Consider the following 25,365-nt stretch of genomic DNA (forward strand, 5'->3'; position numbering starts at 1 on the left):
GACGTCGGAGTGCCAATTTTGACTTCTCTTGGAACCGATCCACAACATTGCCAGTCATCTGTACTCTGGAAACCTTGTTACAGAATGGCCACGCCTAATTCCGACTTACCATCACTTGTGTCAGTGGGCTACAAAACTATATAGTATGCAATTACTCCCTTCAGCACCCTTCCAAGTCATGGCGTTCTTGTCGTCCACTGAAGCAACCGTCATTCTCATTCTGTCAGCGCTCTACGTGGCGTTCGTCCAGTCACGAAAGACCGGTTCGCGGACGCTCCCTCCTGGTCCATCCAAAATCCCATTCTTTGGGAATTTGTTCCAGGTACCCGTGTTGAGACCATACCCCAAGGTGAGCTGGGGAATCGAACAGTTTTGATGATGTGATAGCTCATCATGTTTTAGTTTAGAGAATGGGCTTTGAAGTACGGTCCCATCTATCACCTTCGTCTCGGACCCCAGGATGTCGTCGTCTTGAACACCGCCGAGGCTGCTGATGAGCTGTTTGTGAATCGCAGTAAATCTTTTTCCAGCCGCTCTCCTCCACATGTAGCACACGATATCATGAGCGCGGGGCAGCGACTGGTGTTTTTGCCTTATGATAGGGAATGGAAGGTATGTGCTGCTCGTCGTCTCGGTATGCCACCTCGTAATTTGTTTCAAGGTCGCGAGAAAAAGTTTGCATTCATCTATCGGGCCCCAGGCGTCCAAAAAGCTGCGGCCATCTCAGCATCTCGAATCATGCGTCCTCCTGAATGATATCCTCTCACACGGCAACTATAGTGTCGAGCAAAAACTCAAGGAAGGACCCGACGGCGTTGTCCCTGAAGAGCACTGGTTCTCTTTGATACGCAGATACGTAAGTTGTTCCCAGCTCCTTCCATTGCTCTCCTTGACTGATGCTGCAAACATAGACAACCAGCATCGTGATGACGGTAACATATGGCAAACGAGCTCACAAGATTTTGAACAACCATCGGCTGTAAGTAGGACGTTCGGTTGCAATGCCCTACGAAGCTTACCCCCCGTACGTAGACACAAAATATACGCGGTCCTGGCCAACTTTACCACGGTCGGACAGCCAGGAAATTACCTGTACGTGTTCATCATGTCAACTTCCGCGTAGCTTCGTAACCCCGGGTATTAGTGCAGATGCCTTTCCCATCCTCCGCAAGCTCCCTGATGTCCTTGCTCCATGGAGAATCAAGGGCCGGGAGATGCATGAATGGTTCGCAAATTGCTTTCCTGTTACTTGCAGAAGTTGACGTTTTTACCAGGGAAATGGAGTTGTGGGGCGGTCTCCTCGATGACATACAAGCCGACATCGACAAGGGCGTCTCCGTTCCCTGCTACGTCGGCACTTACCTCAAACAGCGCGCTGAAAACGGCCATGCCGAAGCTCCGGGATGTGGGCTCACCGAAGATGGTTGGCTCCGTGACAAGCTCCTTGCTTACACTGCCGCAACTGTCCTGGAAGCCGGGTCTGATACGACAGCCAGCACGATGCAGTCATTCATCTTATTCATGCTCAGCCACCCGGCTGTCCTCGAGAAAGTCAGAGCCGAAATCGATAGTGTCGTGGGCCCAGACCGTATGCCGACATTTGACGACGAACCCAATTTGCCGTACTTTGTGGCGTGTATCAAGGAGACGCTGAGGAGGAGGCCGCCGACGATTATGGGTAAGGCAGAATTGTCACGAGTGTTTGAGGTTGGTTAATGACGATGTATGCAGGGATTCCGCACAGCGCGGATGAGGATGAAGTCTACAATGGATACTTTATCCCCAAGGGAGCGACCGTTATCGGAAATGTATGGGCTATTCATATGGACCCTGCACGTTATCCGTAAGTTTCAGTCGGTGTGCTTTTGGGAATGGATGCATAGACTAACCCTTTTGTGTCCTAGCAATCCTACTGCATTTCAACCGGAGCGGTTTTACGTCCCCGGAAAGCCCACTCGCTGGGCAAGCGGACCGGACCAGGACCGTGATCAGTAGGTTCTTGTCGTCTGATTGTATCCTCTCTGCTAACCTCGTTCACAGCTACGTCTTTGGCTGGGGTCGCCGTTTCTGCCAGGGCAGCTACATCGCCGAAGCCTCTCTCTTCATTGTGCTCTCTCGCCTCCTGTGGGGTATCGACTTCCAGGCCCCCATTGATGAGAAGACTGGCAAACCGATTATCCCAGATATGGCGGACGACGAACGCACATTCTCGGATGGATTCGTGAGCATTCCAAAGTTGTATAACATCTCGTTCAAGCCGAGGTCGGAGAAGTGTGAGAGGATCATCAGGAAGGCGTGGGATGAGGCACAAGCGGCTTGGGAGGAGACGGGGATGATGCCGGATGAACGGTAATGGTATTAAACAACACTCGCTGGGCTTACCTTGTATTTTACTGGAAATTTAGATTGCCGGCAAGTTCATAGCATCTAGTTCTACACACCTATTAGAAAATTCCATTCCACTTCAACGTTCAATAGCCAAAGCGTGCTATCCGGTAGAGAATTGCATTCGGCTCGAAGCTTTCAAGGTCCTTGGACCGCTTAGCGCTGAGTTAGGGGCCTCTTCGCATGAAAAAGCAAATTCCGGTTGGCGCCTGTCTATTTTACAAAGGCGTATTAGTGCTGGATAGCTGTGCATATAATGGTGGTAGACAAATGGAATACACGTACTGTGTACGTTCAAGGGTCTTGTCGAGTTGCATGCGCTCCGGGAGAGTCGAAGAATGGCACGGAAAGTTCATATCACGTTTTCGGATGTCAATCCAGCTACCCCAACAAGCGATACAAGAACGGGCGAGGGGAGAGAAGCAGAGATGATGGGGGAAGGGAAGAAAGAAGTGTCGGAACCGGTCTCTGGCAAGTGGGTTCCCTTTATACTCCGGGAGGGCGTGTCAATTCGGTATACGCGCGTCATAGTTAATGGTCGTAGGTGACGCGATGACGCAATGACGAAGGAGGTCAAAAACGACGCGACTGGTTGAGTTGATTGATGGGTGTGGCTGTGCATTTCTCTCTTTTTGGTTGGCCACCAACATCATCCGAGTTATAGCTTATCACTGCTCGTTTCTTCGGACGAAAAACATCTTTACTTCCAACGCACTCTCCGGAGGATTGTTTTTCACCTTTCTGGCTGGATCTAGGAGGTGCGTTGTATGCTTCAATACTATCTAGCGCGTTCACTGATAGTTGCATCTTCTATTAGCACAAATTGCTATCCTCATGCACAACCTCCCTGAAATTTTGGATCGTCTCGTCCAGAAGTATACACCCAACCTCGACTACGAGTTCCCACAATCGTTTTCTTCCTTTTTGAAAACAAATGACCTTCCCACGGGATCCGATGCCAAAGTTTTGGGAGACCTATCCAAAAACGTATCTGACGCGCTCCGCCTCATAACGTCTGACATGGAGTCTCTCATCGATACCCATGCTCAACTGAAGAAAATCAAAGATCACCTTCTGCGTGTCGATGACGACATAAAGACAGCCATGCCTCCCATCGAGTGCCTTCCCGCAGAAATGTTAATACAGATTTTCAAGGAAGCTTCGGAGAATGGCGACGCTTTTGATATGGGATGGGAACCCTTCGTCATTAGTCGCGTATGCCACAAATGGAGAGTCGTTGCAACGGAGAAGTGCCCGGAGATCTGGACCGAATTCCGGCTTGAACGGGATAGATGGGATGATCTGAAAGGCCCCGTCTCACTCCTCTCACTGGTGCTTTCTCGTGGGACCGAACGGTCTCTGGAGTTTACTTTTGATGCATCAGGTGGCAATGATGTATCAGATTGCGAGTCAGAGAAGGACGTGCTTTGGGATGAAGAGGACGAGGACACACCTAGACCGTATCATTATCGCAGGGATGACGGAGTCACAGAGCAACTTCTACAGAATTTGGTTCGCTATTGTCATCGATGGAGCAATGTCTACGTCTCCATTCCGGCTCGTCTTTTCCACCTTCTATCGCCTATTCGGGGAAAGTTGCAGTCTCTCGTCGCCTTCAGCCTCGTTTATGTCACTGATGTTCTCGCCTTACCGTTGTCCGTTCTCACTGAATCACATATCTTGGATGGCGCGCCTCTGTTGGAGACCGTGTCCGTGTCTTGCTACCAAAGCCATGTACCGGTGCTCGTCCCTCAGGGAGTCCCGAATTTAACTTCATATTCGGACAAACGGCAGAGGGTCGGAGACGAGACACTTCACTAGCGCTTTCTCAATATAGTTCGCACTTCGCCTAGTCTGCAGAGCCTTTGTGTCACGCATGGGGGTTCCCTCACCGTCGCTATGCCTCGTATCATTCATCCCTCCATCGCATCGCTCACCGCCGCTGATGGGGCATTCCTTCGCAGTCTCACGTTACCGGGGTTAAAGAACATGGTGTTGTATGGTTCAACATCACGATCCCAGCCTGATATCTACTACGCGGTATCCTCGTTATATAACCTCATCGTACACTCTGCATGCGCTTTATCTTCCCTCAGAATTATCATTAGCAACTGCGCTATCGACCAGAACCTCATCCATATCTTGGAAGCCAGCCCAGACCTCACAAGTCTGGGACTAGAATTCTTGACGTGGCATGGTGATTCTGTACAAACCATACAGACCTTGTTTGGCCGGCTCGGAAGCTTCGAACATGTTTTGATCCCAAAGCTGCAGAGTCTCGCGCTGGTATTGGAAGAGGCTGACTTCCTTGGTACAAACTTTGGGCTTTTTGGTTACCTTTTTGCGTATTTCGTCGAAGATCGGTGGAGGAAGGGGACCCTACGGTCAGTTACAGTTACGATTCCCTGGACAACTTCTTCCCAGCCAGAGTTTCCACTATCTCAAGCCTGTCGGGAAACGTTGATCAAGCTGGAGAATGAAGGAATGGATGTCGAGTTCATCAGCCGGGGAGCATCGCTGCTGTTGTAGTTAATGGCAGCATTCAAAATTCCCGAGGGCGAGAACACAGTTTGCGCTTGCACTGCCAAAGTAGGACAAAATTCTACGTTGTGTTCAAGCTAGCCTTTATCGAGTCAGCTGAACTGCTCCACGCTTCTAAGCCGCCGACCAAACTATGAATGTTGATTTTTCCTTTGTATTTTCTCGCATATGTAAGTTCCCCTCATGTCTAGGACCACCGTCTGTCGTTTTGCTTTCCGGGAAGACGCGGAATCTTTCTTTAAGGTTCATTTTGAAGCCTCTTGGCAGATCGGCGGGATCCGAAAAGTGAGTGAGACATTGTAGGCGCCGTTTGGTGATGACGTTGTCTTCCTTCCTTCCAAACTCCTGTCCTTGAGATTCAATGATGTCCAGCACCAACAAACTTCTGGACGAACTTGTTCAGAAGCACACTTCCAAGCTCTCCTATCAATTTCCGCAATCCTTCGCTTCTCTTCTGAACACCAACGAGCTACCCAAGGTTGCTGACGCCGACGTTTTAGCTGGCCTATCCAAAAACGTGTCTGATGCTCTTCAGTCGGTGACATCTGACATTGAATGTCTCCTCAACACCTATTTCCAACTGCAAACTATCCATCACCACCTCCTACAGGTTGACACCGACTGCAAAAAGGCGATGCCTCCCCCCGTCGCCCGCCTTCCGACGGAAATGTTGATGGAGATTTTCCGAGTCAGCCATGCTGTGTGTGATTCTGATGACGTCCTCAATCTCAGCTGGAGTCCGCACGTTATCAGCCATGTATGTCACCTATGGAGGTCCATCGCGATAGAGAAGTGCCCGGAGATTTGGGCGGATTTCGGGCTCGAGCGAAACCGGTGGGATTTTGTGAAAGATCCCGTGGCTCTGCTTTCCTTGGCGCTTTCCCGCTCTGGTAATAGGCCATTGAAGTTTTTAGTTGACGGGGTCGGTGGAAACGACTGCCGGTTAGTAGGTGTGCTGTCGAGTGAGACAAAGCTACATTGGACGGCACATGAGAACAGGGATGATGGTGTCACTGAAGAGATCCTGCAGGTTTTGGTCGAACACTGTCACCGTTGGAAGGATGTTTATTTTGACATCCCGCTTCGTCTCTTCCACCTGCTATGCCCTATTCGCGGACGGTTACAAGCTCTCGTCGCTTTTTCATACAATGAAACCTCCGATATCAATCCATCGGCACCTATTTCTGTTGAATCCGACATTCTGGACGGCGCACCTGTTCTCGAAACCATAACGGTATCATATTTTCCTAACATCGGGAGCCCGATGGTCATCTTCATTCCACGGATGTGCCCAAAGTTGAATTCATTCACGGACAATCGGAGATGGTGAGACGAGGAGCTTTACCAGCATTTTCTCAATATCGTTCGAGACTTTCCCGATCTCCGCAACTTTACTGTCCTTACGGGTTCCTTCCGAATCGCTGATCCTCGCATCGTCAATCAATCGATCACACAACTCACCGCGAGCAACGGATCCTTTCTTCGCAGTATCACTTTACCCCAATTGAAAGACGTGGACTTGAAAAGTCCTGGTTCTGGTTCCCAAGCAGATATTCATGACACCATTTCGTCATTGTATGACCTTGTTGTCCATTCCGCATGCTCCCTGACATCTCTCAAAATCTCCGGTTGCACTGTCGACGAGTAGTCTGGCCGGGGTCCGGTTCAGGACCTTGTGGACCGGGTCCGAACCCGAACCGGACCTGCAGGTTCAGGTTCGGTCCAGGTCCAGGTCTGGCATAGCCACCTAGGTCCAGGTTCGGGGTTCGACTGAGGTGAAAATTGCGGACCGGGTTCGGACCCGGTCCGAACCTGCTGGACCTCGAACTATTTTCACTGCTGAAAATGGTCCTATCTGCTATGATGTGCAACTATCTCGCTGTCCCAGGATCATCTACATCATCAGAGCACGCTTTCTCACATGCAGGTCACACTGATTCTGACCCTCGTCGATGAAACCTTGATGCAGAGAAGTTTGGTACCATGCAACACTTGAAGAAGGCTTATCACGATGGTCGCATGGCTCCCCAGAATGAAGCTTAGATGGATATTGGGCCTTGATTTGATGATGAGGACTTGGATATTTAGCTAGTTGACAAGTTCTACTTGTATCTACTATCATCCCTTCTATACTCATTGTATACAGCAAAAATTTTGCTGAACCCGGTCCGAACCCGAACCGGACCTGAACCGGACCTCTTGGACCTGAACCTCAGGTCCAGGTCCGAGGTTCGAGGGAGTGGAGAGTGAACCTCGAGGTTCGGGTTCGAGGTTCAGGCAAATGTGCCTGAACCCGGACCGAACCGGACCCCGGCCAGACTATCGACGAGCGCCTCATCTACATCTTGCAGGCCAGTCCTGAAATCACCACCTTGGGCCTCATTTTCTCCGAGTGGCGGGGTGATTCTGTGCAGACAGTCCAGTCCTTGATCGCCCGACTAGGAGAAGAAGAGCCAGCTTTAGTTCCAAACCTGCGGACGTTATCGTTAAAGGTCCGGCCCAATGCTTCCTCTCAGACGTTAATCATGGGACTTCTTGAGTCGAATTTCTTGGATAGCATTGAAAAACGGTGGAGGAAAGGGTCATTGCGTTCAGTCGCTGTCAATATTCCCCCCCCGGCATCAAGCTGACGAGGGGGAGTTTACATTGACTCGTCCTTGCCGTGAAAGACTAGCTGGAATGAAAAAAGAAGGGCTTTGTGTAGACTTTCGCAGAGATTATAGATCACTGCTCCGTTGGTAGCTTGCTGTGGTGCCAGTTTGAACGAGGATGTCTTTCCAAGTCCTGTGTATACAGCTCTCGTACAGTCATTTTCTGCCGGGTATAGTCTGAAATGTTGATCAAGCTGATTCTCCGTTGGAGAGGACTCAGGGATGTAATATCTAGGCAGCGAAAACGGCTGGGGTACATTGACGGACGCACGCTCGGGGAAGAACTTAGAACAGGAGGTCAAAATGACGTCATGAACCTCTATTGACGGCCCGGATGTGTGGCTGTGCACTTTTCCTTCCTTCCTTCCTCCAATGCTCACCGCGACGGACACCTCAATATCCTTGACCGCCGACTCGTCCGATATAATACTACGAGTCGACCTTGACTTGGCACTACCAGACTCGGATACATCCTTCTCCGACCTTGTGTTACCCAGGTCTCAACGAGCCGTCGCAATGAGCTCGCTACTGCTCTCTATCCCACCGGAGATTCTTCCCAAGGCAATACGCTCACTTACTACATGGAGATTGCAAGAGTCACGTTCAGCACTACCCAATACGAAATTACTTGTTCAAATGGCGGAGGCACTTGACAGCACACAGCCGGGACGACGCATCAAATGGATCTCGAGAGAGTATTACAAGGAACTAGAATGGGAGAGAGGACGAGAGGAGAATGCCAGATCGTGTATCACAGGGGTCGACGACACTGCGAACGACGGCCCGCACGATATTGAAAACGTCCAGAAAGGTACCCCTTCTCGTCACGGACTCTTCTCTTCCCAACTCCGTCGAGGCTGTTCAGTGTGCCATATTCCTCAGGCTGGCCTATCAGTCACATCAATACCCACCATCAAACCGGTACCCACAAAAACGATATCCACCACGACGATGCCCCATAAAGCGATACCCACAAAAGTACCGATAACCCCCACTTCAACGGCTAAACTCAACGCCACAGCAAAATCCAAGCGAAGACGCGCTATTGCCGACTCGGAAAACATTCCACCATCGCAAGCTCAAACACAGCCTCGCAGACGCCCTGCAGCGGGAAAGAGTAGGATGCCGGCACCCAGGGTCTTTGGGTTGCACAATGCTTGAAGATCAAGGTGTGCATGTTTACTAGAGACGCGAAAAGCTAACTGTACTCAGACAAGCTATCATTTCAGTCTGATTTCTCGCTCCAAAGGTACGCGCTGGATCTAGTGCGGAGGCGTAAACTGACTATATGCGCCCTAGGTCTTCGTTCCAGCCGTTCGCGATCAATCTCTTTGTCTGTGGGATACCAATATGCTTTTCTTTCAAGTTTTTGCTCTGATTAGCCGGCCTTTCTGCTTTCTCATCTTCTTTCGGCAACATGATTCCTTCCAACCCTCCGTTTTTACGGCATAAACGTGTCTCCTACCTCTGCAGTATCTGTCTCTATATCTTACCCTGCGACACCCCAAAACAAAGTCGTCATGCATTGAAGGTAACGCCCATTTTCTGGATGCTCGGGATCAAAATTGATCGTGCACGTTCCTAGTGCTCCTTTGAGTATATCGATATCTGTCTGTTCTCCTATGCGGCGGCGTTTGATAACGGTGCCTCTATACCTCCCTACGCGACAATGCCTGTTGACGTTCAGGTTCACAGAGCATTGTCACCCCTGGGATCCTTCTGACTTTGGAAACCCTTGTCTGGTCTGTCTTCGGGTCGACGCCCCGATTCTTTTCTGCTTCTTTGCCTTCTTTCCCGACAGGTTTCGTTAATGTGATAAGTGTAACGCTCTGTATCCGTCGCCGTGAAGCGTACCTTCGAGCATGGCGCGCTGATTGTATATGAATTGGCTATTGACGGTTGTGCCATGTACCAATTTGCTACGTTATCCCGTATTGTCACATAGCTGCTGCTCAATGTCAAGGCATCGAGTCTGCAAAACCCCTTAATGACCCTTCCAGATTCGTGACAATCTTGCGCAAGGACGACTGGTCACCCTATTCGCGTATTGGATGTCAAGCAAGTCTCGATTGGGGTAGGCTGAAGTTGGACTGAAGCCAGTCCCTTCTGCTGCACCAGGATTGTACGTAATATGGGGCAGGGCGAGGCTTTTCGAGTTTGATTGCATTTACGCGTCATTAAGGGCTGTCCGCCGTCAGGGGATGGGATAATCCCGAGCAATCAGAACCTCATTTCTCAAACTCACTCAAAACAAACCGCGAATTCAAAAAGTCCGTCTTGTCCACATCCCAGTCTGACAATAAAAAGAAGCCCTACTTAGCCTTATTTAGAAGGGTGACACGGGTGATGGTGCATACCATCAGGAATCATGGTAATGTTGTCTCGCAGGAGCTGCAAGACATGTTTTGACGTCGGTGTATACCGTTCCCAGGCACCTGTCAAGGGCCGTAAGCTCAATCTATTGGGCTATGAAAACACGCTTACTTCCGGGATTCAGATCCCAAATAAAATTGACATAAAAGTCCACCATCTGATTGGCGAACTCATCCTCCACGTCCGCGGGTACGGGCCCGAAAAGCAAGGACAGCTCTGAGCCATGGGATACTTGGAATGAGTCAGTACTCGGTTGGTCACGAGAAAGGAACAATATTGGTACTAACCGCCAAGTTCCGGGTTGTTCCCTGGTATGAACTCTCTGAAGTAATAAGCATACATCAGCTGCAACGCACTCGCGTGTTCAAAGAATAGCCTCCTCGGAGCTAAGAATAACTCGTCTGTAAACCACGCCTCTCCTCTGTCGAAAAGGGAATCCCCAGTGTTGAATGGCGCTCCGAGGGACGAATCATTCGCCGGCCATAGTTGGTGGAGCTCCGTGAAGAGATCTGGGGCGAGAGTACGGTTGAGGTTCACGACCTCGTTCACAAAGTTGTCAAAAGCTGCATCTTGGTCGTTGGCGGAAAGGCCTAGACCGAGTAAGCTCATGCTGAAAGCTGATCCTTCGTTCACCTGAGAAGAGTGAGGAGGAGAAAGAAGACTCGCAGTCCCATGGTATACTACTTACATTTGTACCACCAATATAAGGGAAGTGTAAAAAGTTGCCCCGTTTAATTTTAGCTGATGCTCGCTCTGGGATAAGGCTGCCTGGTGGGCCGACTGAGGGTTCCCATAGCTGTCCATTGAACGCGTTCGCAATCATCGTATTACTGATATTCATCAAGGTCTGGTAAAAGAGAATTGAGTAACATATATATACGCATAGATAAGAAAACTTGGAGTCGGTCACCTCGGAAGGTACTTTCCGCAGACATTCCACGGATCCTAGACCGGCAGCACAGCCCGTCTGTGTGAGCAACACATCGAATGGTCTTCCTGGCTTATCGTATGAGCTCGCATCTGGGGAGTTTTTGCTATAAGAAAGGTTTGAGAATGAGTAGAGTGCAGGGAAATCATATATAGATAGACGTTAACGAACAACGGTCCTGTCGATGAGTCTGCGATTCCAGCCCGGAAGAGGGGAAAAGACTCGGAGGCGGGAAATACAAAATGGGCTTCGACACTCCCGGCACCAGCGGACTGCGGAGGAAGAAGAATCAACCCTCAGCGTGACTCATTTGAAGAAGACTCAGTTCGACGTACCTGTCCCCAAATCGTGACCTGTTCATGTCATACTTGAATGAAATAGAGGTATTATCAAGAATGGGGTCATGAGACTTTCCTTGGACGGATCGCCGCCAAAAGCACGTATATTCTCATGAACGAATATCAAAGCTTGCTGTTGATCCAACAGACCCGCGTTGAGGTCTCCCGGAGGGACGTTGACGCTAGAGAGCTTTCTTGCCTCTCAAGATTTGTCAGTCGTTTTGGCAGAAATGATTGACGTACAAAGCCAAAAGTATTGAGCCGGTAATTCCTGGGTAGAAATAAATGAGCTGCTGGCTCCAAGCGAGTGGCAAGGCTTGGTTACTAACGTAGAGACGAACAAAATAGGTTTTCCGATCTCGATACTTCGGTTCAGAATACCTGTTTACAGTCGGATGCTGAGTATGAGTCATTACGAGTCACCTACGGGTAGGGTCATAACGAGACATTGACGCTGCGCTAGCGGCAGAGTTTCTATGTGTTGCGTAGGTCACAAGGGCAAGTAGACACACACCCACTGGTATATGCTCCGCCCTAAGTACAGGTCATTGAATAATAGCGCAAGCGAAACCGACTCTAGACGTACATGGATCCAAAACAAAACCGGCAGACCCTCCTTACCAGTGTCCACTGCCCCCTTTGGCCTCCAGATCTACTGGTTACGCTTCATCATCCAAAAATGACGGTTGCCACAGAGACAGGAATCACGCACATTGAGATATAGACAATCCTCGCTGATATTGGCGCCAAGATTACTACCGGGAGGTTGGGGACAAGCATTCCCAAAAGTCGTAGCACCGCGCTGGACCCGGGACAAATTCATAGGGACAGGAACCGGAGCTTTGAACCTTAGATCGCCCACCGGCGGAAGGGCGAATGGTATCCCCAGCCAGCGATCCAAGCCATTTATGTTTCGTCCAGTGAAAATTCCAGAAGGGAGTTGGACGTCAAGAGAAGAGCGTGCTGGGCTAGCGGCGAGCAGAACTCCGAGTATCAAGTTTACAATCATGATGGCAGAGCTAGCTATACCATTGAAGAACATTTTTTGAAAGAGAAGTTATATACTGCGGTCGATGGGAAACTTTCAACGCCATGAGAGTGTAGCTCCTCAAATTGGGCAGTGAATCGGTGTTCCTCCAGCAGGCATGGGAACATCAGATATTAATGGCACAAAAGATGAATCAGCTGCATCGAAATAGATTTTCAGAAGGAGTGAAAGTTCCAAGGAGTCAGTAGACATTCTGGTTTCGTGCGATCAGGAGTACAAAAAATATATATAATTTCAAAAAAGTATTGCACGTGATAAGGTAGTTAACGGTAAATTTAAACCCTCCCCCCCTCGAGGAGGGCTCAGTACAAAACCGAAACTTACTCTCCATAGGCTTGGTCCTTGGAAGTTTCGTTACTTTCGTAACTTTCGTGGCAGCCATTGGTAGGGGGGTATTGAACAAAAAACCACCTTTCGGATACGGGGAATCGAACCCCGAGCTGCCGCGAAATCTGCAAGTAAATACAATGAGAGGCGGCAATGTTAGCCGTTACACCATATCCGACCGGGTGAGTGATCTCACCGTAGTACCTCTGCTGCCCTTATACCAGAGAAAACAACCACTAGGAACTTCTCCCCCACGATGCTTTTCTTGCGAAATCGTGTAGAGGACTTCACTTCTGCCTCCAAATCGAGATGTATCCCTTCCCCTTGCAGTGCCTTAGCCTAGGTGCAAGGCACCTACAAACCTAACTTTGACGCTAATAATCTTGGTCATAAACTGTTTCTCGCTGTCAGATCAGATGGCAAAGCCCTACGTTACAGATATTTGCTCGTTCGATGAAAGTACGAGGTTAGTTTTTGGTTCCTTCTTAATGCTACTATACTTCAGCTATTTCCTTAGTTTCCAAACTCAGCTTGCCAATAGAGCCTCGAAATAAATAACACCTCAGTACTATGTGTCGAGGTCCAGTTATTTTTAGTCTAGAACTCCTTTACGCCATTCACGCTGCGCAAACTCCTGTCTATGTCGATCGCGCTTAAATATTTCCCTCTTCCTGTCGAACCCATCAGCCACGGAAAATGCGTCTCTCCCTCTCCCTCCTAGTCCTACCCTCCCTCATTGCCTTTGCTTTCGCCAACCCAGCCCCAGCTCCAACACCCGCCACACACTTCCACCAAGCAAATGCTCGCGACCTGCGTCTCCGCACAAAATACCCGGAATTTTTCCGACGTGATGCAACTCCATCTGGTGGTACGACATGTACGGTGGCCAGGAAACGGTCGCTGCCCACTGCAACTGCCAGTTCAGAGGCTGTTAAGCGCGATGTCAATGCCCCAGTAGAACAGGTCCTCCATCCGGTAGAGATGGCTGCTTTCTTGATTGGCGGAGGGAAGTTTGTGTCGTACGTTGCATGCTTCCTGGAATTCGTTGTTGTTTGCTTATTGACATTCAGAGCCAATGGAACTTCGTATTTTGACGAGCATTTCATGCGTAAGCACGCGAAGGACGCAGCCAAGTTCAAGGCCGAAACACCCAAGTCTTGGCACGACTCTATGGGGGAAAAACTGGCCGCGGTTATCTCGCTGCCAGCGTATAAAATGTGGAGAAGCCAGTGGAAAGACCCCGAGGCTATACTATATATCGCCCCCAGGTACGTGCGGTTTAATGACAGCTAGGGATGAACTGACGTTGAGCGCTATAGTACGGCACTCCGTGCGAAGGATCTGGAGGCCTTGGAGATCGCATTATTGGAAGACCCAACTTTTGAGGAAATATACATTGAGGGTTACAGGGTTACGAGGCGATGGATGGAGGCGGCGGTGGAATATGTCTCCTAAGACGAATTTAACCACAGGAGAAGTCGGGATCATTCAAGTCACTTCACTTGTCTCTTCGCCGATCATACCCTTCGGATCATGAGTGTTCTCCTTCATGGCTATTTACTTCTATATTCCCCACCCGACACCTACTGTACCCGTTCTTCTGTTCAGTGTTTATCCGTTCACGAATTATTGATGACAGTCCAGGTATTTAGTACCGTTTGATTCAAACACTGGTCACGTCTCAAATATCGAAGAGTAGCTGTTGTTGCACGTGTTGCTTGCTTGCTTGACTTCTTTCTATTCGATACTGACTAGTGCTGTAGATTATGACCTTCGCGTTTGATCTAATCAAGCACACTGTCTGGTTGTCTTAACTCTTGGATGTGTACACTAACTCTTAAGCTAATCTCCCATCCTCGTATGTCGACATCTCAGCTATCTCATTTCACAGCTGCGCCAAGGCGCTCTATACTACGTCTTCGTTGTTCTTTCCTTCGCCCACCGCTTCTTAAAGTTTGAGCCCTTGTCGAAATGTATACATTAAGCCAATCCACTAGTCCGAGTTGCCGTAGCAAACATGTAGCCCTTGCTCGCTCGCTTCCTTCCATCGAGAAGCAACTTGAAGATCTTTGAGCACGAGTGGCTCGTCAAGATACAGCTTCTCCAACAATGCATGCGTGCCCCCCGCTCCTTCGTTCGCAACCAGTCTATTGCACCGAGATACAACCATATCCGCAATTAACGCATGTCCGATTGTAAATTCTGAGCCACGCAGATCAAGGACTCGAAGATAAGGCATCGCGTCCTCCTTTCCCCGATGAACGAGCTTCGAGATGGCTATTTTATTGATACCATTAGCGCAGATAGTTAGACAGCTGATATTCGGTATCGCGGAAAGGAAGGCTGATAAGCGTTTGGGATTCTCTGCATGAGATGCGAGACGACATTTGATTTCCAGGGTTTGTAGTCCGGGCCAAGACGCCGCGTCGATGATGGGAAAATTCAACTTGCCGAAGTGATTATAAACGAGAATTAACGTAGACAGAGAAGGAAATTTTGCTTTCGAAAATAAGTCAGCGATACTCGTCTTTGCATAGTCGTTCCCTGCAGCAAGTTTGAGTATCTTGACTCGTGGAAGAACGACTTCTTCCCGTAACCGCTCAGAACCTGCTCTGCAGTTGCTAAAATGAAGGGAAGGTATTTAGGCGCTTTCGAACTGGCGGAGCAGTTCAAAAGTTTGGTCAGAGTGTTGTCCCTCGCACTGGAAATTGACCAAGTTCTTCCAGGGTAAATCGAGGTAAAAGGCGACTCGAGGACATGTTTTGACGTCTACCACAGCTGGTGCAATGCGGAAGGCGTCAATTTTGCAAGGGTGGGAGTCTAGCACGGGGTTATCGATGATGAGTTGTACAAGGGAATTGAGAAATTCTGCGGAGAGAGAAAGAGGAACGAATGAAGCGAAGGGCATCCCGACTCGTAAACGTTCCCATTGGCTCATGCTTGTTAGAAGCATAGGCATGATAGGGTGTTTCGCGATATCTTTATGACTAGATATTCGGAGAGCAAGTTGACTGTGGCAGGCTCTCTGCAGATGTATCCCAAATTTAAACGACAAGGACAGGGCTCTATTCGACGGGTAGGCATAGAAGTTGAGAGATATGGATGACCATAATCGCGGAGTTGACAGGACTATGTGCCTCCATCGGTGGCTAACTTGAGATAACGTCCAAGGCGGATGCTGAGAGTCAAGAGAATCATGGGCAGTAGCGGCTGTAACGAAGTCGTCCCAACCCTTCACGCACCAGAAAAATATCTCGCGAAGAATACCAGCAGAAATGGATCGAATGGGATGGAGTGCAGATTTAACATTATTCAGGTTCTGTGTCGTCCCATTACGCTTGAGAACGAGGGCTTTCAATGTTTCCTGCACTTGAGCGATGTCCTGGTCGAGATCTGACATTCGAGAGGTCCATGCAGAGGCAGTTGCGATGAGTTCCCTACGTTCTACGTCCGATGGTGAATCGTTGGATTGTAGAAGCTTCAGTAGTGCAGCTGAAGGAGGCTCCTGCACTGTCTCGGCTCGCAGGGATACAGAACCGCATGTAGGACAGGTCGACGTCGAGTGGCTTGGATGAATCAAAGGAGTATCGAGAGGGAAATTTTTGTCCATCTGGTAAAGAAAATTACATCACTTTAATCATATGCGAGGAGATGAGATAGCATATCTGTCATAGAATTAATCGCCGTTGCTGAGGGTCGTTAAGAACATGTAAGTTCAAAATCGGAGCTGTAGGATACAGTGTTTGATCAGCCTAATTGTGAGGCACTTTGATAGATATCAATACCTCAGAGTACGAATCTGGATCAATACGGTATGAAATGCCAATAATGATATACAAACCGCCGTCGCTCAAAGCTTTATGGCAACTTGACTTCGAACTGGAAAATGGCAATAACAATTGGTCAAGTTCATTTTCCTGCATATGTCAAACGATCTTACCTGAAGACGAACGGAAATGCGTAGCTCTTCTGCTGGTCGATGACTCTAGCAGTGGGCAGGTGATGGTCGATGGAAGAGTGACGAAAGTGTCACAGATCACATGTATGATGACAGACGCGACTTGTGACATCTCGCGTCCAGCTCCAGTGGCTGTGTTGCTACACATCTCAACTCCCTTTTTCCCGACCCCAAAGCCATCTACCACCTATAACAAGTTATTTCAGCATCAAAAATTTGTCTCGGCCGCTAAATCTTATCCTTAGAAACCACGATCGGTAATTATAAAGGTTGTTCCCTATAGGCGGGCAGCCGTTTCCCCCTACCAATTTCTCGTGGTGGCTGTATGATAATCGAGCTGAATACTTGATATTTTGTAACATGACAATGAAGGAATGATCGTAGAATCATGTTGTAGAGGGTATACCAGCATGAGCTTTTGACATCTTTCCAAATCTCGCATACGTACATGCGACAATAAATATTGATCGGTACCCTCGTCACGATGCTATAACAAATACATTCAGGCCGCCATGGCACAATTTTTCCCATCTCTCCTCATCTCCGACCTCCTCATCCAAATATATCTCCTCGAAGAATGGCCCAGCTTCGTCTTCGTCTTCTGCGCTAAATCGAGCCTCAACCATGTCAGTAATTACACGACCATGGTCGTCAAACTGAAACTGGGCGCCCATTAAAGAGATAGTTTCTAGAAAATGAATCAGTTTAAAGGCTCCATCCTCGACGTCCCCAAGAGCTATAAAAACGTTGGGTGTCATAAACTTCACTGCCAGCTCAAGATGCCTTAGTCTCGGGGTCCACTTCAGCATTTCGATAACTGAATTTTCGTCTAGTGTGGTAGGAGGATCAGATAAGATCTCGAGATCTGTCAACAGAGGGGCGGTATGCTGGTCTATAGCCGGCAAGAAAATGGTCGAATCTTTGTAGATGAGCGTCAACTTTTGCAGAGCAGGTAGACGGAGATGTGATACAAGCTCCGCAATAGAGCCCGGGGTGGATTCCGACGCCGATTCAGTGACACTGAGGTTCTGTAGCAAAGCGTGTCTGATTGTTGAGACTTCAACTTGTTGTTGTAGTTGGGGTGGATAGTTGAGCATCGCGAGGCAAAATTCCTTCGCGTTCTTTGCCCCGTGCCAATTCAGGAGAGAAGCTGCATCGAAAGGTGTTGTGAAGGCATTCAACCGGGAAAGTTTTTCTGAGTCCATCGGTAAGACTAACCACCGCGAGAATGGATGGAGCTCTTGAGAATTCAGATCCAGATTAAGCCGGCAGAGGTTGGGCGCGTGTTGGAATCCATGGACGATACGGGTGGATTCGAGTCCTCCCTCGGAAGAATCCTGGCCAGTCACACGGATATCTAGAAGCTGGAGCAGAGGTAAAGCATGTGATATGTTATTAAATGGGAGGAAGGAACGCAGCGGAGCCGTGACACTCAGATTAGACCATCGTGACGACGTTGGCAAAACCATCGCAAGAAGAGGGTGGAGTGCGATGTCGGCATTAGCATCGATGCAGACCATGAGGGGATGTGTCTTCGTTCGGGCAAGCAGAATGCCGAAGCGGAAGATGCATCCCATGTGGTTCGTGTACTTGTCCATCACCAGGCTAATGGATGACCATAGCCTTGGATTCGCCAGTGTGGTACGTCTCCAACTCGCACAGACCTGGGACAACACCCACGGCGCGTTCTTGACATCAAGTGAGTCAAACTCGCCAGGTGATGCGTAGATCATTTCCTCGATGCGGGTTGGGATGCACGCAGTGAAGATTTTTAGGAGTACATCTTCCGGTAGTCTGCGAATGGGATTCAAGAGTTCTTTGGCATCCACAACGCTTTTGATCTGCCGGGACTGCTCCTCGAGAAGAGCATATAGGGTTTCTCTTGTTGAGGAAATGCGCTGTTGTAAGACTGAGAGGTATTCGGCGCCCTTAAGAGCGACGGTCTTGAGTATTGCACGTTCGGGACCAGTAGGAGCATCGTTGGAAGAGAGTAGCTTTGTGATTCGCGATGGATTAAGACCTTGTGGCATAGGTTTCTCCATGAATGTAAACCCGCAACAAGGACACCTCGGTGCAGTGCGTGGAAGTGGATCCTTGAGACCCGTGTAGGATTCGGTAGAAATTTTTTCTAGTGGTACAATCATGTCTTTGAAAGATTATAAACAGGTCAGCGCGGAAATAGCAGGACAAAATACCTCTACTCACTTTCTGGAGTATACTAAGGTTGAACGTGATTGCTAGAAAGAGAGATAGGCCGGAGGTGGCAGAGAGTGTCGCGAAAAAATATTGTACTTAAACGTAAGCCATCCAAGCTTATAAAGGCCTGGAAGACAGAACAAAGGCTATATAATGGAAGTGGCAAGTCTCTTTGAAATTACAAAAAACTCGCCTTCTTTGGATAATTACTGCTTGGGGCATTTCCACAGTGGTCGTCTTATACGTGATTAGGAAGGCAAAGCTTCATTCAAGAGTGAGAATATACTATGGGCGTTCGGCAAAATACAGAGCAATTACTGATATCGTACGAATCGCCGAGGGAAAGAAACAGACGGACTCTGGCCCGCCTGTCGGGACCGAAGAACCAGGCGTAGAATTTGAAATTAGCTCGACCTTTTGCTATCTGCGATGATAACAAGACTCGGCCTCTGGGTAATTACCTCTTGGTTCAGTGATTCACGGCACTAGTGCACAATGTCGACTCATGATGCATTCGCTGTCTTGACGAACGACCGGACTACGTTTGTAATACTGTCGCATACAGGTCAGTCAAAATGATGGTAAGAATGAAAAGATAACTTACCTTTCTTTCGTAGGAAATTAACTGCTGTAATGCATTATCCTATTGTGTCCTGCAGTATACCTTTTAGAAGGAACTCTACCAACGTAGACGGCCAATTCACCACTTACGTATCCGACTTTCCGCTGCCAGCACGCTCTACAAGCTCATCTTGATCTTCCATCTCCCTTTCATCCAATACTGCTCGATATTCCTCCGTATCTTTGACTCGAGAAATTCCGACCAGTGGTTCTGCATTGCGCAGCTTTCTCAACGTGCTGGAGCATGGTCCCGGAATAAAGCTGTGCTGTATGTCATAATGGGTGAAGAACAGGTGCGTGTTGATATGATCCGTCCTACATACATACCTGGAAACGCTGATTATATGAAAGATATATTTGACACTTCGCCCAAGTCTGGCGAGAGCTGGCTATATGCACGCCCAGGCATTCTTAAGCTTCGAAATCCCCTACTAGACCGTCTTCTGCTTCTCTTTCAAGTCAGTGAGGTCATTGTATGCGTATGCATATACTCACCTTTCCATGGTGATACGGGCTGGAGCTGGTCATATACGACCATATTTTCCGCTTTCACCGCATATAGCATATTATCTGGCCTAAATTGCGGCAGGGTTGTCCTTGTGTGTCGCATCCTGTGAAACCCTGGAACAAGGTCTCTATCGTCGCTTCCGAACCAGAATTACGTGTCTTGAAGGAATTTAACCTCCCTCGTTTTCATTTCAAAGTCTGAGTGAGTATCTGAATTACATCGTTTCCATACATGGGAGCTAAGTATACGTTCGCGCAGCTCCAGTTCTTGTCCCCTCCTTCCTCCCCAGTAACCCTTTCTTGTCTCGACCTCTTGGGAACTACCAGTCAGGGCCGGGACGGCGCCCCGTCCGCTACGCGTCGCCTTGGGGAAATTCCACGATCGGGCCAGCGATCGTCAGCGTGGCGCATTTCATAGGTCTGCATCCGATAATTTCCGATAAGCATCTTCATCTAACCCCGGTTCTCCCCAGATGACCTGTCTGGACATTGCTTCCTCCCTCAACATTTGTACCGCAGATGACACGCGCCAGTCTCGAGGCAGTCCCGACTCGTCGGTATCACATTCCCTTGACAGATGTGCAGTAATTTCCTCACCAGTTGACCACAGCTTTGTTCGTAAACGCGAAATGAACGAAGCCCCTGGCAGATGAATTTGATGCGTCGCGGAACTCGGGGGCAATATTGCCAACGAAACTGTCAGGTCCTGCCAGGGTCCGCCACTTTCTTTCTCATAATGGATGCTTTTGACGATACGCTGTCCGCAGATTTGTCCAACGTGAATCTCGATGAAGTATAATTCTGCGGATATCTCGAATGGCTGAAACATGCTTGCGGATCAACGCGGGCCCGCCTTAGAGGTGTGCTTATGGCTTCGACCTATTAATGCTCGGAGGTTGAGCGGAGGAGATCCTTTACTTTCGTCAAGTTCCATCCTCATTTATGTCCCTCCCTACTTCCTTGTCCTCCTACACGATGGATGTTCTGTGCACTCACAACATATACTTGCCATATGTAAGAACGATTTTTCTGTCTAGTTGGCTCCTTGATTAATTTTCGCGTAGGTAACCGCATCTTCCCTCGCAAAAGTGGACATCCACTCTTGCATAGAAGACCTCACGTCCCATTTCTCCTTGCTACGCGATGCGCCGCCTACTTTGAATAACCTCGCAACACTCCTCGACGAGGCCGTCTTCGGAATCTGGGCGGCTCTCGAGTCGAGTATTTTGGATACCAATTCCCTCCTTGAACTCGCGCGCACAATCGAAAGGTATTGATACCTTCTACCTGTCTTACTCACCTTCTCATTACCAACCGCTTTGATAGAATCAGACAGGCTATATTTATGAACAACACGTTCGCCCGGTCACCTTCAACGTACGCGAATGAGAAGGTGAAGAGCGGGTCCAAGCTCGGGAGCGTTCTTAAACTCCTAGACGCCGCCGAACGGTGGGATGCTCGCTCCAAGAACAACATCTTTGCGTCACAATTCAAGGTCCTGAACAATGTCATCATCAGGCTATGGGTAAGCTTTGAGCTTGACGTCTAACCTCGGGCTGGAAACTCATAGCTCGTGACACAGACTATTTTTGATTCAGCAGTCTTATTGGACTGTATCCCATACCTCGATTACGAACCGCCGCAGAGTAAATCCGAAGACGTTGAGGAAATGTATTGTCACTGAACTCACAATACCCGATGTTGTCCGTGGGCGACCACTCATATCGCCGATCATGATACTTAATGTCCGCAGGAAATAGTCTCGTGAACATGAACCGGTGACAATGATTCGCACTGTTTGATTGGCTTGGGAAGAAGATCAACGCGGCATGGAAAAAAGGACTACATCGGTATGGTGTTTTGATAGCCTATGACTTATCGGTACCGCTTCATAGCGATAATATGTGACAGAGCCTTGAAACGCCCATTGGTGCCATCTTATCACTTCGTCCAATTGTGTACCCCCTTTTTACATTCTATTATTGGAAGTCATCTGTAGACTATACCCTATTTTACCCGGAATTTAGGTCCACTGCATCCTTGTTCTTCCGTGGCTATCGTTCACCCCCGTCCTTACCCGGAGTGCCAAGTTAGGCTAGTAGCGTTTGACAAATAATTCGGAAGCTTTGAGATCCACATCGCACAATTTGTCAGTTAAGATCCGATCTCCTATAAGCAAGTGAAGAGTATTAAGAAATTGAAAAGAAAGCTAGGGAAGTCTTATGCTAGGTGGCCCTTAAGTCTGGGTTGGACTGGATAGTGATTTCAGCCTGCAGTAAAAAAAAATCAAGAAGGGTCGTGCACATATAATACGCGTCGCGACTCACCCCGACTGCAAGCAGGTCAAATTCGACTAGTTGCAGCCACCGGCCCGGAGACGCGACGCGTCCTGATCATGTGTTAGCCGAGTCGGGGGTCCGGACCGCTCTCTTGCCCAAGGGGTTACCGGACCGTCAAGCCGGTACACCCGGTCGGTCGGTCGGTTGCCTTCGAGAGGTCTTAAAAAAAAATTCTATATCAATTTTTTTCTGCACTAATCAGCTCAAAAGTGCCATGAGGAAGCAATAATTGATGAAGAATAAAGATCTCACTGAGGATGTTGGCTGTGTGATTCTGTTAAGCATCTTCTCAGTGATAGAGATGATGAAGGAATAGTCCTGCCAGCTTGCTGATGAGGCGGATTTGGGGATTCCGGCAACGTCTAGACGGGAGAGATCGGTTACTACCGGTAACTGCTTCTAACCGGGTGGCAGTGTGCTTACCAATACCGCATGTTATGCCTTCATTAGGTATGCTATTCCCACGGCGGTCGGTCGGTCGGATCGACCAGGCCTTGAAAAAAATATCGAGTGGATGTAATTATTTGACATCCTCGTAACCCCTTGCTCTTGCCTCTCGCTGTCATCGCACTCTTTCCCGAATCCTTGTCGCAGAGAAGAGGAGGGCCGCTGTCATGGACATGTCTTGGAATCTCTGCTTGTCCACAAGCAACAGAGATGGAACGAACGCTATGCTGCGAAAGTCGGACGAAGAGGACACCTGGAGAGTTCGGTATACCGTAGACGTGGCCTTGATGAGAAAGCATTTGCATCCTGTATGCGTTAGAGAAGATTTAGTTTGACGACCTATCCTACCTATTGGTTAGTCTTCAAACGCACTTAACTCGCAACCTTGTTGGCAAAGGTTAGACGTCAGATTTTTAAGTGGGTGGGAGGTTCAAGCGCTCAGTACGTTTGTAGGTAAGTCAGCGTGTCAGACTTCTTTCTTCGGTTCGTGAAACGTAATGTTACTCACGTATTGCTGCATAATCAAAAGGCTTAATAGAATGTTGTTTCCTCACCTTCTTTGAGTGAAGTTTTTTTTCAGTACATCATCATGATACAATCAACATCCATAAAATGTAGGTGCATTACAGTAGTGAACCCTTACGCCCTTGCACATATATGCTGTCAAAGGCAAGTCAAAGGATAGCCCAACTCCGGCTCGGTATCTATTATAGCCGGCAGCTTCCAAATGCTTACTCGGCCTCCGATCCACCGCCGCCCCAGCAAAATTTCTGCTCCGACACCATGATGCGTTGGCCCCGAGTTGCCATCTAATCTCTTCTCTTCTCCTCGTGCCAATGGGTGCCGCCTTCAGCTCTACCGGGAAAACCAAGATATTCTACGGTTCGTCGCCGCTGGCTGTGACGATACGCACCAAGACGAAGGAGACGGTACGGAGTAATCTCCGGAAAGCTATTGAGGAGCGGTGTCCAACGTTGGCTTTTGGGGAGTTTGTGCCTGCTTGGTGGTTGCGAAAGTGCGTTTTCCGGTTATCAATGTTGTTTTTCGGAACTGATAGGCTGTTTAGTGGGCATCTGCAGCTTATATACTGCGTTACTGGGGATTTTAGCAACATAGATCATGTCGTTTACAAGAGGTGCGTCGGCTTTAGCTTGGTTGCTATAATGTGTCTGACGCGACTGGTAGGACGTATCTGCGCCTTGTTGATGGTGGTACACTGTGAGTATGGTTGTCGTCTTCATCATCTTGAGAAGCTGAAGCGTCGACAGAGGACTCGACTCTACGCCACCAAATCAGGATTCGTTCAAGGGCGATACACCTGTTGTCGTTGTCATGCATGGTCTTACCGGTGGCTCCCACGAATCCTATGTCCGGACTATCCTGGCGACTGCGTGTCTACCGGTAGAGAAGGGTGGACTGGGATACAGAGCAGTTGTTATCAACTTTCGCGGATGTGAGTGTTGTTTCTATCTGGCTTTTCCATTTATTCATATCTTCTAGGTGCTGGCATCCCGTTGACGAGCAATCAATTCTATTCCGCTGGTTACACAGATGATCTGCGCCAGGCTCTTCTGTACATCTCTCAGCAGTACCCCAATGCACCTCTATTGGGTCTAGGATTTTCTTTGGGTGCCAATGTCATTGTGAGGTATCTCGCAGAAGAAAAGGAGCACAGTCGTCTATCGGCTGCATGTGTATTAGCCTGTGTAAGTCCACCATTGTGTGGCGGCTGTTCAGCTCGCTCAAGTGCAAAAGGTCCGGAACTAATGGTACCGAACAAAGCTTATATGCACCTTGACCGGGCTGAACAGTCACCAAATTCATACCCGCTTCTGACTTGCGATACTACAGCCATGGGACCTTAAAAAGAACAATGACGCCATGGAGAGCACTCTTTGGGGCAAATACGTGTACTCCAAAGGCATGGCTAGCAATCTCCTTCGCCTTCTATCCCGGCATACCGCATCTCTATCTCGTCAACCAGAACACTACGTCACCGCGGCAATGCACGCCGCCTTTGCATTAAAGTCCCCCACCCTAGAGCAATTCGACGACAAATTTACGTCCAAGGCAGGCGGAGCCCCACCGGTATTCCCATTCCCGTCGGCGACACACTACTATACATGGGCTTCAAGTCATTATGTGTTACCTGATGTACGCGTACCACTGCTGGCTCTCAACTCTGCAGACGATCCGATTGTGCAGAAGATCCCGGTGGACGTGGATAACCCGAGTGTTGTGCTGGCTGTTACTCCCGGGGGTGGACATCTTGGCTGGTTCGAGATGGGTAAGGAGGGGGTGACGCGGTGGGTAACTAAGCCGGTGATTGAGTGGTTGAGGCTTGTTGCAGAGGATTTGGTGTTGGAGCGGAAGACGAAGGAAGTGTATGTTAGTGAGGATGGGTTCTTCAAGGAGCCTGGACGAGACGATATTGGGTGCAAAGTTATTGATGGAGGTGGATTGGTGGAAGATACTACGGATAATGAATTGATACAGGGACTGTAGCACCTAGATACATAGCATAAACTTCATAAACAATAGATAACAAGTCAAGGCTGTTTCCAAAGCTTTGCTAAAATTGTAGGCATGGTCTCGATCTTCCTCGATAAATGACGCGTTGATCAACGATCGGCTGCCCCAACGTACTAATACCCTTGACGTCCCGGTTCTTCATAGCACTCAGAACCTCTCATTAGGCATCAGTAA

The 25,365-nt window shown here is 48.8% G+C and overlaps 12 protein-coding genes and 1 non-coding gene across 13 annotated transcripts; 9 read left to right on the forward strand and 4 right to left on the reverse strand.

The window, feature by feature from the left end:
- Positions 1 to 178: 178 nt before the first annotated feature.
- Positions 179 to 2,353, forward strand: EV420DRAFT_1621054 (cytochrome P450; the record flags this gene model as incomplete). The annotated part of the gene is made up of 10 exons (XM_060475648.1): positions 179 to 349; positions 403 to 612; positions 662 to 856; positions 912 to 979; positions 1,033 to 1,092; positions 1,145 to 1,225; positions 1,275 to 1,678; positions 1,732 to 1,843; positions 1,905 to 1,991; positions 2,041 to 2,353. The coding sequence occupies 10 exons, from the start codon at positions 179 to 181 to the stop codon at positions 2,351 to 2,353; spliced, it is 1,701 nt and encodes a 566-aa protein (XP_060329784.1).
- A 661-nt stretch (positions 2,354 to 3,014) lies between these two features.
- On the forward strand, positions 3,015 to 4,312 carry EV420DRAFT_496746 (uncharacterized protein). Its single transcript, XM_060482375.1, has 2 exons — positions 3,015 to 3,143; positions 3,203 to 4,312. Exon 2 carries the CDS (start codon positions 3,220 to 3,222, stop codon positions 4,204 to 4,206), a length of 987 nt encoding a protein of 328 aa, XP_060329785.1. The 5' UTR covers positions 3,015 to 3,143; positions 3,203 to 3,219; the 3' UTR covers positions 4,207 to 4,312.
- Positions 4,285 to 4,914, forward strand: EV420DRAFT_1643807 (uncharacterized protein; the record flags this gene model as incomplete). The annotated part of the gene is made up of 1 exon (XM_060477558.1): positions 4,285 to 4,914. The coding sequence occupies one exon, from the start codon at positions 4,285 to 4,287 to the stop codon at positions 4,912 to 4,914; it is 630 nt and encodes a 209-aa protein (XP_060329786.1).
- Positions 4,915 to 5,226: 312 nt separating this feature from the next.
- On the forward strand, positions 5,227 to 6,538 carry EV420DRAFT_496730 (uncharacterized protein). The gene has a single exon (XM_060482374.1). The coding sequence runs from the start codon at positions 5,288 to 5,290 to the stop codon at positions 6,254 to 6,256; it is 969 nt and encodes a 322-aa protein (XP_060329787.1). The 5' UTR covers positions 5,227 to 5,287; the 3' UTR covers positions 6,257 to 6,538.
- A 1,368-nt stretch (positions 6,539 to 7,906) lies between these two features.
- Positions 7,907 to 9,000, forward strand: EV420DRAFT_496768 (uncharacterized protein). Its single transcript, XM_060482376.1, has 2 exons — positions 7,907 to 8,826; positions 8,877 to 9,000. The coding sequence occupies exon 1, from the start codon at positions 7,950 to 7,952 to the stop codon at positions 8,736 to 8,738; it is 789 nt and encodes a 262-aa protein (XP_060329788.1). The 5' UTR covers positions 7,907 to 7,949; the 3' UTR covers positions 8,739 to 8,826; positions 8,877 to 9,000.
- Positions 9,001 to 9,332: 332 nt separating this feature from the next.
- EV420DRAFT_1688693 (alpha/beta-hydrolase) lies at positions 9,333 to 12,455 on the reverse strand. Its single transcript, XM_060479309.1, has 14 exons — positions 11,929 to 12,455; positions 11,803 to 11,868; positions 11,731 to 11,750; positions 11,644 to 11,675; positions 11,546 to 11,597; positions 11,460 to 11,487; positions 11,289 to 11,406; positions 11,050 to 11,173; positions 10,861 to 10,984; positions 10,639 to 10,797; positions 10,238 to 10,583; positions 10,062 to 10,181; positions 9,935 to 10,012; positions 9,333 to 9,870 (listed from the first exon to the last, which is right to left on the reverse strand). Exons 1-14 carry the CDS (start codon positions 12,256 to 12,258, stop codon positions 9,806 to 9,808), a joined length of 1,662 nt encoding a protein of 553 aa, XP_060329789.1. The 5' UTR covers positions 12,259 to 12,455; the 3' UTR covers positions 9,333 to 9,805.
- Positions 12,456 to 12,677: 222 nt separating this feature from the next.
- On the reverse strand, positions 12,678 to 12,769 carry EV420DRAFT_t156. Its single transcript has one exon. It is a non-coding gene; the product is annotated as a tRNA-Glu (tRNA).
- An 823-nt stretch (positions 12,770 to 13,592) lies between these two features.
- EV420DRAFT_1548436 (uncharacterized protein) lies at positions 13,593 to 14,067 on the forward strand. The gene is made up of 3 exons (XM_060473391.1): positions 13,593 to 13,610; positions 13,662 to 13,859; positions 13,911 to 14,067. The coding sequence occupies exons 2-3, from the start codon at positions 13,696 to 13,698 to the stop codon at positions 14,044 to 14,046; spliced, it is 300 nt and encodes a 99-aa protein (XP_060329790.1). The 5' UTR covers positions 13,593 to 13,610; positions 13,662 to 13,695; the 3' UTR covers positions 14,047 to 14,067.
- Positions 14,068 to 14,860: 793 nt separating this feature from the next.
- On the reverse strand, positions 14,861 to 16,597 carry EV420DRAFT_496831 (uncharacterized protein). The gene is made up of 5 exons (XM_060482377.1): positions 16,532 to 16,597; positions 16,433 to 16,470; positions 16,377 to 16,390; positions 16,260 to 16,318; positions 14,861 to 16,201 (listed from the first exon to the last, which is right to left on the reverse strand). Exon 5 carries the CDS (start codon positions 16,199 to 16,201, stop codon positions 15,233 to 15,235), a length of 969 nt encoding a protein of 322 aa, XP_060329791.1. The 5' UTR covers positions 16,260 to 16,318; positions 16,377 to 16,390; positions 16,433 to 16,470; positions 16,532 to 16,597; the 3' UTR covers positions 14,861 to 15,232.
- Positions 16,598 to 16,910: 313 nt separating this feature from the next.
- On the reverse strand, positions 16,911 to 18,591 carry EV420DRAFT_1688701 (uncharacterized protein; the record flags this gene model as incomplete). The annotated part of the gene is made up of 1 exon (XM_060479310.1): positions 16,911 to 18,591. The coding sequence occupies one exon, from the start codon at positions 18,589 to 18,591 to the stop codon at positions 17,029 to 17,031; it is 1,563 nt and encodes a 520-aa protein (XP_060329792.1). The 3' UTR covers positions 16,911 to 17,028.
- An 871-nt stretch (positions 18,592 to 19,462) lies between these two features.
- EV420DRAFT_497108 (uncharacterized protein) lies at positions 19,463 to 20,071 on the forward strand. Its single transcript, XM_060482380.1, has one exon. It carries the CDS (start codon positions 19,645 to 19,647, stop codon positions 19,981 to 19,983), a length of 339 nt encoding a protein of 112 aa, XP_060329793.1. The 5' UTR covers positions 19,463 to 19,644; the 3' UTR covers positions 19,984 to 20,071.
- A 744-nt stretch (positions 20,072 to 20,815) lies between these two features.
- On the forward strand, positions 20,816 to 21,557 carry EV420DRAFT_1643814 (uncharacterized protein; the record flags this gene model as incomplete). The annotated part of the gene is made up of 4 exons (XM_060477559.1): positions 20,816 to 20,887; positions 20,938 to 21,143; positions 21,200 to 21,398; positions 21,456 to 21,557. 4 exons carry the CDS (start codon positions 20,816 to 20,818, stop codon positions 21,555 to 21,557), a joined length of 579 nt encoding a protein of 192 aa, XP_060329794.1.
- A 1,860-nt stretch (positions 21,558 to 23,417) lies between these two features.
- EV420DRAFT_496845 (Alpha/Beta hydrolase protein) lies at positions 23,418 to 25,281 on the forward strand. The gene is made up of 6 exons (XM_060482378.1): positions 23,418 to 23,674; positions 23,726 to 23,794; positions 23,845 to 23,877; positions 23,928 to 24,112; positions 24,160 to 24,365; positions 24,511 to 25,281. The coding sequence occupies exons 1-6, from the start codon at positions 23,496 to 23,498 to the stop codon at positions 25,162 to 25,164; spliced, it is 1,326 nt and encodes a 441-aa protein (XP_060329795.1). The 5' UTR covers positions 23,418 to 23,495; the 3' UTR covers positions 25,165 to 25,281.
- The last annotated feature ends 84 nt before the right edge of the window (positions 25,282 to 25,365 follow it).

This window comes from Desarmillaria tabescens, assembly GCF_030435595.1.
Source record: "Desarmillaria tabescens strain CCBAS 213 chromosome Unknown EV420scaffold_21, whole genome shotgun sequence".
Classification (NCBI taxonomy): domain Eukaryota; kingdom Fungi; phylum Basidiomycota; class Agaricomycetes; order Agaricales; family Physalacriaceae; genus Desarmillaria; species Desarmillaria tabescens.

Bases quoted from the DNA above. Each gene is read 5' to 3' on its own strand.
- EV420DRAFT_496746 (XM_060482375.1), top strand. From the start codon at position 3,220: ATGCACAACCTCCCTGAAATTTTGGATCGTCTCGTCCAGAAGTATACA.
- EV420DRAFT_496730 (XM_060482374.1), top strand. From the start codon at position 5,288: ATGATGTCCAGCACCAACAAACTTCTGGACGAACTTGTTCAGAAGCAC.
- EV420DRAFT_496768 (XM_060482376.1), top strand. From the start codon at position 7,950: ATGCTCACCGCGACGGACACCTCAATATCCTTGACCGCCGACTCGTCC.
- EV420DRAFT_1688693 (XM_060479309.1), bottom strand. From the start codon at position 12,258: ATGTTCTTCAATGGTATAGCTAGCTCTGCCATCATGATTGTAAACTTG. The intron at 11,488-11,545 runs GTTAGTAACCAA...ATTTCTACCCAG, and splicing joins CCTATTTTGTTCGTCTCTAC to GAATTACCGGCTCAATACTT. The intron at 11,407-11,459 runs GTACGTCAATCA...GAGGCAAGAAAG, and splicing joins GGCTCAATACTTTTGGCTTT to CTCTCTAGCGTCAACGTCCC.
- EV420DRAFT_1548436 (XM_060473391.1), top strand. From the start codon at position 13,696: ATGCGTAAGCACGCGAAGGACGCAGCCAAGTTCAAGGCCGAAACACCC. The intron at 13,860-13,910 runs GTACGTGCGGTT...TGAGCGCTATAG, and splicing joins ATACTATATATCGCCCCCAG to TACGGCACTCCGTGCGAAGG.
- EV420DRAFT_496831 (XM_060482377.1), bottom strand. From the start codon at position 16,201: ATGGACAAAAATTTCCCTCTCGATACTCCTTTGATTCATCCAAGCCAC.
- EV420DRAFT_497108 (XM_060482380.1), top strand. From the start codon at position 19,645: ATGGGTGAAGAACAGGTGCGTGTTGATATGATCCGTCCTACATACATA.
- EV420DRAFT_496845 (XM_060482378.1), top strand. From the start codon at position 23,496: ATGGGTGCCGCCTTCAGCTCTACCGGGAAAACCAAGATATTCTACGGT. The intron at 23,675-23,725 runs GTGCGTTTTCCG...TAGGCTGTTTAG, and splicing joins CCTGCTTGGTGGTTGCGAAA to TGGGCATCTGCAGCTTATAT. The intron at 23,795-23,844 runs GTGCGTCGGCTT...CGCGACTGGTAG, and splicing joins GATCATGTCGTTTACAAGAG to GACGTATCTGCGCCTTGTTG.